The sequence below is a fragment of the Stegastes partitus genome, unplaced genomic scaffold (genome assembly GCF_000690725.1).
Source record: "Stegastes partitus isolate 25-593 unplaced genomic scaffold, Stegastes_partitus-1.0.2 Scaffold0, whole genome shotgun sequence".
NCBI classification, from domain to species: Eukaryota; Metazoa; Chordata; class Actinopteri; family Pomacentridae; genus Stegastes; species Stegastes partitus.
Window position 1 is genome coordinate 2,215,773 of NW_007577731.1, and position 8,754 is coordinate 2,224,526.

The 8,754-nt window shown below is 38.1% G+C and overlaps 1 protein-coding gene across 1 annotated transcript; it reads left to right on the top strand.

Moving 5' to 3' along the window:
• The first annotated feature begins 7,076 nt into the window (after positions 1 to 7,076).
• Positions 7,077 to 8,197, top strand: rgs5b (regulator of G protein signaling 5b). The gene is made up of 5 exons (XM_008288424.1): positions 7,077 to 7,223; positions 7,356 to 7,436; positions 7,536 to 7,597; positions 7,700 to 7,863; positions 7,958 to 8,197. Exons 1-5 carry the CDS (start codon positions 7,180 to 7,182, stop codon positions 8,132 to 8,134), a joined length of 528 nt encoding a protein of 175 aa, XP_008286646.1. The 5' UTR covers positions 7,077 to 7,179; the 3' UTR covers positions 8,135 to 8,197.
• Positions 8,198 to 8,754: the final 557 nt, after the last annotated feature.

Here is an 8,754-nt window from a genome sequence, read left to right on the forward strand (position 1 = left end):
CAGCTTTAATAATTAAACTAGCAAAAAAAAATAAAATGCAACGTCATTACAGCTCTTCAAGGACCAACACAGATCCTTGATTTAACAGGGTTTTCATGTTTTAATGCTTGAACCAACATAATTTTGACATTTTATAATATGAGTTTCAGAAGCTCTGTAACATGAAGCTACGTCTTCCCTCCCTGTAAGCTGACGGATGAAGTTTTCCTGCACAAATGTCAGTTAAAGTGAAAATATTTGAGCATTTTTCTTCCGTTGGAGTGAAGCATCAAAGTGCTTTTCTGCTAAAACAGCCTGATTCGCTTTGTGTCCGGCACAAACAGTCAGGAAGTGAGCAAAGGGTCAGTGACACTTAAAAACTGTCACAGTCAAGAACCTCCAGTAAGACTTTACTTTGACAGACATGAATGATAATCGTTTCTTTTCAAATGTACTTTGTTCTCATGAGTCCCACGAGGAGTTTCCAGTGTTACGGCAAATAGTCTTTAAACAAAAAAAAAGCTGATAACGGAGCCAGAAAGGACGACTGTGGTTTCAACTCTAATATGCACTCGGTATGAAGATAAGACGGACTGTGTGTTAGCGATGATGTGTGTGTGTGAGTCAAGTAGATAATGCCATGTGCCGTAAGGTGCAAGACCGTCCTTGGATATTAAAGTGGAGTTAACTGCACACAATATGTTTACACTCGTGTGTGGAGGCAGATAAGATTGGAAACGCAATAGTTCTTCTTGTGCACTAAGAGAAAACTGTACGAGGGTCTAAGAAGAGCAGCGACCATTTTGGCAAATTAAATACGACCTTGTGACATAGCAGGTGTGATTATTTAAGACGTGTTTATGATGCTAGTGTGATTTCTTATTCATGTGTTGGCATTCTGTTTACCTGTACCTACCGACAACGTGAGTTTGCTTCCACTGCACCGTAAACACACCGAGAGGAAACATCTGAAGAGTTCATTTGCAGAAACACATAACTGCATCTTCACAAAGCTTCAGAACTTTTCCATCGTCTTCCTGAGACAACATCAGTCAAACTTATCTGTTGTTATCATTTCTTCTGAGTCAAATCCACTCAGCTTCAGTTTGATTGATTTTATCTCAAGAAAACAACAACAAAAAAAATTTTTAAATCTACAAAAATGGAGATATCTGTTTCTGCAAAAGAACTCTTCATTTGCTCAATAGTGTTTTTTTTTCTTATCGGAAATAAATCATCTTATTTGGAGAAAAAAGGATAAAAAACGTAATACAAACGATCCTGTTTGACAATAAGAGGAGAACGGGCTTCTCAGTGTTTTCTCTTCAACAGCTTTGTGGAGCAATAAATAAGCAAATAAGTGAAAAAACCCCAGCTGGCTTACCTATTAACCGATCGTGCACGTTTTTGACTGTTGCACTCTCAGAAAAACCCACATTGACACAAGTCAAAGATGCAACCTCCACACAGAGAGGCCCCCAACAAAGCAACAGGTCCGTCCGTCCGTCCGTCCATCCATCCATCCATCCATCCATCCATCCATCCATCCATCCCTCCATCCGTCCGTCCGTCCGTCCATCCATCCATCCATCCATCCATCCATCCACTCACTCTACACCTTAATCCTCATTAGGGTCATGGGGGGCTGGAGTCCATTCCAGCTGACTCAGGGTAAAGGCAGGTTCACAATCTCACAATAAACTGAGCCAAGTTCTGGAGAAACGGCCTGGACGAGAAGAGATGTTTTTATTTTGAATTTTCCTCCCCTCTGGGGATACACCAGCGACTCATCCGTAGTATTTACGCCAAAACAGCTGCTGTGGGAGCGTTTTTTGGCCGAGGAATTCTCTGAGCTGAAGTTTTCGGTGGCAGCTAGAGATAAACACAGGAGTTGATGAGTTTTGCCAAATTAACCAGCATTAAAATCAGTTTAACTATTTTGCACCACTGTATTTTTTTTTTTTCTGCTCCGATGTGTAAATTCTTGTATATATTAGTTATCTTATTTTATTTTTTATTCTTATTATTTCTTTTTTTTTCTCTCTTTTCTATAGCTATTTTACTTTATTTTTTCATTTTCTTATTGCTCATTCCAGGGCGACACCAACAGCCAACACCAAATTCCTTGTATGTTGTGTACGGACTAGGCCATTGAATCTGATTCTGATTCTGATTCTGAAGATTGGCATCATTGTTTAACGCTGACATGGCTCTGATCTAGTAGAGATGGAAGAACTTTAATTTGTTTGTTTCTGATTAATGTTATTCAATCTCCTGTTATCGCTGTTTTTAGTTCCTACCAACTCTTAAGAAAAAAACGTCTCTTCAGCTGCTAAAAAATCCACTGTTTCTAACTTTTTTTCTTTTTTAGAGCTTTTTAACTGAAACAAAATAGTTAAAACTAATCGTATCATACATTGTTAATCACTGTCAGTATTAAAATGTACTTGCGTGCTTCTTTAAAAATGTATTAAAACTGTGAAATAATAAACAAAAGCATGAAAACATCAAGCCAAAAAAAGTGCGGCTTGATATTTTCTTATAAAACAGTCGCTGTTTTTATCATCTCATCATGAAATAAACATCGTATTCTGTTTGTCAGACACTGAAAGGGCTTTAAATATCTATATTTTTGTTCGTTTAAAAAAATAAAATAAAAAAAAGACATTTCTGGGCCAAACTTGCTGATTGTAGAAGATGAATGGTGAAGTGCAAGACGGGCTCCATAGAACTGAATGTCATGTTGTTTAAATGACCCAGTTCTGGAGCCAGAATCGAGGACTTATTACTGCGAACGGCGTTAACACACTACAGGCTGTTACGAAATCTGTGTGCCACTTTCCATCTGCCCATTATTTCCGTGTACCGTACGAATGCGTGTGCGAGCATTGTCTCTGCATTCGAGCCATTTTTCTTTAACCTACATCTCAAAAAAAAACCAGATCAATAATCATCTGACACATACGCTGAACGTTGTTGCTGTTGTTGAGGCTGTGTCGCCGGTCAGTAGGCGGGAGTACACATCAGGATACTGTTCTGCTGTTGGATAACGGGCTTTCTTTTGGTGATATAATAGCAATTATGCCTCCGCTCGCGTCCCTGAGTGCGAGTCATGCAAATGAGTGTGTTGTCTGTATAGAAAAGCAGAGATAATACGGAACAATGCGGTTTTCTGGGTTACGGTTCTTGAAGGAAATATGTCAGCGGGCAGAAATGTGCAGCTACACGACATTTAAACAGTAAAGCAGCAATTGTTCTTCTTATTATTACCTAAGACAACGCGAGTGTTACTTAAGAATCTGAAGCATTTTAAGCATAAAGGGAAGTCCAGTAAAAGACACCATGTGGCTGTCAGTTTAATGTGATCAAACGCTACATCCATGAATGGAGAGAACACATCTGGATGAGAATAACATGTTTTGGCTCAAAGACTGGACCATAATTTGTCCTGGCGAGCCAATGAAAACATGTTTACAACATGTCGAGTGTCTTCAAGAAAAAACAACCAGAAGCCTCCACTGGCCGTCCAAGCCACGATGTCCCGACAAGTACTGACCCAGGAGTGAAAACAGACGTGCATGCTCTGAACTTCAGCCTGCTGTGCTGCTGAGACTCACAATGTTCTGCTTTTGACGAAGCATGGACGGGCTGGAGGTCGGCTTTCTGGGTAAAGTTAGCTCTTTAAAGAGAAAGAAAAGTCAGTTGTAAACAGGAACTCAGGAGCAGCTACTTTTTACCTCTTAGGAACCTTGTTTGATATGCATTTTGTATTTCTTGCTATTGCTATTTTATCTGATCAAATTGCAAAGAGGATTTTTTTTTAAATATATAGAAAACAAAAATATATTTTTTAAAATACATTATTTTTTATTTTAATGAAAAATAAAAAAATAAATAAATCTAATTAATATAAATAATGATAAATAATAGTCTGATATAAATAATGATAAAACAATATAAAAATAAAAAATGACAATAAATAAGTAAAAATAATGAAATATTTAAAAATAAAATATAAAAAAATGAAAAATATAAAGTAAATAAAAACATATTTAAGAATATATATTTTTTATTTTAATGGAAGAAAATAAAATTAAAAATATATAAATATAATTAATATAAATAATAAATAATGATATATTTCAAATAATAATAAAATTAATAATGACAATAATAGGTACAAATAATCAAATATTTTAAAATAAAATATTAAAAAAATAAAGAAAATAAAATATATTTTTAATAAAAATAAATAAATAGAAATGATATAAATAATAATAACTAATAATATAAATATAATAATACATAATAAAAAATAATGATAAAATGAAAATAAATAAGCAAAAATACTAAAATATGAAAAAATAAAATGTGAACTACGGTGGTAATATCACCCAACATGTGATGTCCATTCATGTGATCTTAAAAAGTAAATACACATACTGTATGCTGCATAGGATTATCTTGTAAATGCATTATGTGGTACCTTAAAGCACATAATCTGATAAAGATGTGTTCATCTTTTGTGTTTCTATGTGAGATTTTACCACCAAAATTAGACGTAATGTGAGTTTCGTGACTCAAACCTCGTGACAAACGACTGAAAAACACTCTAACAGTCTTTTCTCCTGGACTGTTTTTCAGAAACTTATTAAATACTAGTATTGCTGTTGGTAAGAGTGCCCTTTAAAGCGTTATTTAGCTCGCATCTTCTCCTTATATTGCCTCAAATCAACTCTTTCTTTATTGATTTTCACCTTCTCTCCTCACAGCTAAATTAATTCCACACTTTCAGAAAGATGAATTACTGACTCTCTTCCTCGACGCAGCACCACAGCCTTTAAACATTTTTCCTTTACAAGAAGCTCCTCTCTCCGCCTGTCGCACTCCTAGATTGCGTTTCACTGGAGGGAGCAGCTCATTATTTCAGGCCCAAGTGACCCAGAGTTGTGTGTCGGCCACAGCAGCCAGTTAGAGGCGAAGCATTGTTCCAGGAGGAAACGGGCTCAGACACCATCAGAGTTTCCCTTTCCTGTGCATTCTGTGAAATCGCCTATTAGTGGCAGAGTTTACTGTCAGCTGGCTCTCAGTCCAGACTAAATATAGAAGTTATCAGATTAAATAACAATCGTTTGCTCGGTCCTTGGGCTAAATATAAGCACAGCTCCCTTTGCTTTGTCATGATAGGAAAAGACAGTCCAGACACATAAACACATTTTTCTACCTGCCAAGTTCAAACTCCATTCTCTCCATAACGAGGTACACGAGAAAGTAAATAGAAGACTTTCAATTATTAAGGACTAAAAGTTGTTGTTTTTGTGCGAGAGTTTATTCTGCTTTTGTATTTTAGAACACTCCTGTGTGGCTTGTTTTGTTTTCATTTTTAATTCTGATTGTTTTTGTTTTTTTCTCTTTTTCGACTTCATTAAAAGTTGAACAATCAGCCGAGGCGCTCCGTCGGGACCGCGTGGGTTCAGTTTGATCGACGTTTTTAGGTAGCACGCCCACAGCTGTGCTTTTGATTTAAATATTTCAACAAAAAAAAAATCTGAAATATTTGTTTTTCCATCGACTTCAAACCAGAGAAGCACAGAGAGAACAAGAGAAATGTGACTTGAAGTGACAAACTCTGGCAGGAAGTGTTCTCAGAGGATGATAATAGAGAAAATAGCTGTTTGAGGTCTTAATGAATTAAAGACATAAACGGCTGAATGGTTGCGATGCAGTGGATTATTCCTGATTCATTTCCTTTCCTTCTCTTCTATTAAACTGGCCGCAACAAGGACCAAAAATAAATCTAGAAAAAAACAAAAGCTTTTTATGGAAGCAGTTATGGATCAACTGGGGATAATCTTGCGGCGAGTTTGGTTCGTGATTCCTCACCAGAGCTGGGGTTTGTTTTACCCATGAAACACTATTTACCAGCAGTGAAGCCACAGAAATGCCAACGGGGATTATTAGTAAATGAGTTTATCCTTTAGTCGTAGTCGGCTATTAGCTGTGATGTGTAACCAGTCAGACGGTGGTATGGGCATCTTTAAATACATTTATCACAATACAGATAATTTTTTAAAAATGCTCCATACTTGATTAAAGTTATTGAAATACTGGAATATTAAATTAAACATTGGACTGGCTGATTACTGATGCTTAGTAAAAACTGTGCTTTATATTATGTTTATTTGACAGCTTTAGTTTAGTACTTACAATCTATACATGTAAAGGATTTGGTGTAAAAATGAAGACTAACTACCTTAATATCATGTTTTAGGTGTTTTAGTATTTTAATATTCAGGTTTTAAATGCTTTACTGAGTTAATATCCAGGTTGTAGTTGTTTCAGTGTGTTAACATTCAGGTTTTAGTTGTTTTAGTGTTGTAACAGATGTAGTAATCGTAAAAAGTTGTAGAAATTTGCACAGCTCAACCAGTTACAGCAGCAAAATGCAGGTTATATTTCAATACAGCTGTAAGATTAGTATAAAAAATGTAACCTTCTGATCATTTTTTAAATAATGTGAATACTTGAAGAATATTCAGCTGATAATAAATCTACTTAAAATTGTTTCTAATGAAAATAAATCTGAAGTAAAGGCAAAAATCCTCCTGCTTTGAATTAAAAATCCACATCACAAACAAGGTCTTTATCAACTTATAATAAGCCGATATTTGGGAGATTAATGTTTTTTAACCCAAATCAACAACAGTAACAGAGTGTTTTTTTACATTTTTTAATTACAGCTTCTACTTCAATAAACCACATGAGGGCTTCTTAACCCCTAAACTCAGCAAGCGAGTCAAAATGCTTCCACTTTGGGGGATTTCCTGTCCCTGCAGTTCTCTTCACAAGCACTAAAACACATGAACACTTCCCAACAAACGCTCACACACACCCTGATTAACCGCAAAGACATTTAAGGGCCGTGAAGTAATTCAATCAGCATCTATCACACATGCTGTGGGGAAGTTGTCTGGAGGAAAATGAGCGTCGGGAAGCCTCCTCATCCTCCCACACCTCTCGCTTGATTGGCCGGGAGGCGTGATGTCACGGAGAGTGCTGCCCTATAAAAAGAGCTGCTCTCCCACACAGACGGCAGACCAGCTGAGAGCTCAGTCACTCACAACAGGGAGGACAGGAAGACACGCACTTGACAAACACTTGTGAAAACCTTTGGAACTAATCCACCAGAAGCGTCTCATCATGTGCAGAGGACTCGACTCGCTGCCCATCACCTGCCTGGAGAGGTGAGTTTAAAGAGGGATTTGGAAGATTTCGAGCAAGAGATTATCGTAGTTTCTTACTTCCAGATTGATCAGGTGGAGTTTGTTACCCTCAAGCTGTCTCATCTTTAACGTTTCCTTGTGTTATTTTAACAGGGCGAAGGAGCTGAAAGCGTTGTTTGGAAGTTTGCTACAGAAGTCGGACCACACCATCGCCAAGAAAAGTGAAAAACTGAAGTAAGACTTTCTCTTTTTCAGCATTTTAGTGAAGTTGATTGTTTCAGAACTTTTCCCTGATGGTTTTATTGTTTTATTTACTGTATTGTTTTATTGCAGGTTGAATATCAATGAGCCCCTGAAGTGGAAGGAGTCATTCGAGAAACTGTTGTCCAGCCAAAGTAAGTCCCACTGTCCGGATCGAACTTAATGCAAATCATTCCAGTAAGTTCTGACCACCAGGTGTTAACTGCTGCCCTTCTCTCTCTCTTTGCTGTCTTCAGATGGACTGTGTTTGTTCAGAACCTTCCTGGTGTCTGAGTTCAGCGAGGAAAACATTGCCTTCTACCTGGCGTGTGAGGACTACAGGGCGACCAAACCGTCCAAGCTCGACGCCAAAGCCAAGAAAATCTACGACGAGTTCATCGGCTCCGATGCGCCACGAGAGGTAAATATCAAACAGCTGGACGCTCCCTCCATCTCTCTGGTCTCGCTGCTGAATGCCGGTGATTAAACGTCCTTTTTCCTCCGTTGCCCTGCAGGTAAATCTTGACCACGTGACCAAAGCGATCACCAAGGAGAACGTGGAGCAGCCCACCCTGTCCAGCTTCGACCTGGCCCAAGCCAGAATCTACACCCTGATGGAGAAGGACTGCTACCCTCGCTTCCTCAAGTCCTCAGTGTACCTGGAGCTGACGAGGAAGACCAAGAGAGGCTAACTGACTTTTTTTTTTTTGTTCCTGCGAGCGGCAGACATAATGTGATTACTCCTCAAAAAGGGACATAAGCTCACGCACGCACAGCGAAGGTTCAGACGGGAGAAGAAATACCTCAGCCCAAGGAGTTTCTTGCCGGGTTGTGGAGTTATTTCGAAGACCAGAGATCTCCAGAGGTTCCTCGCAGATCCGCGGGGTTTCCAGGTGGAAGCTAAAGGAGGCTGTAAGAAGAAACTTGACAGAGACTTGAGCTGCAGGCGACGTCTGCCTCCGACAGAGACGCAAGGCAGCGGCGTGAATTTAAAGAAATGCACACGTCAGAGTTGCTATCACACAACGAAACTACCACTGAGAGAAGACGCCTCTTCACAGCATCGTCGATTATTTATTCTTTATTTATTTCACCTTAAATGCTCATTAAGTGAATTTTTTGCTGTGCAGTTGGTTGTTGAATATATATTTGTATTTATGCTGTTTTGTTTTTTGTTTTTTATCCAAAGTACTGTATGTAAAAAGTAAAGAATAAAAACTTTCCTGGAAACAGACGGTCGCTGTTGTTGCTCTGTGGAAAATGTGCCTGGATGTTGTTACTAAGCTGGGAAAAAAAGAAGAAGACTGGCTCA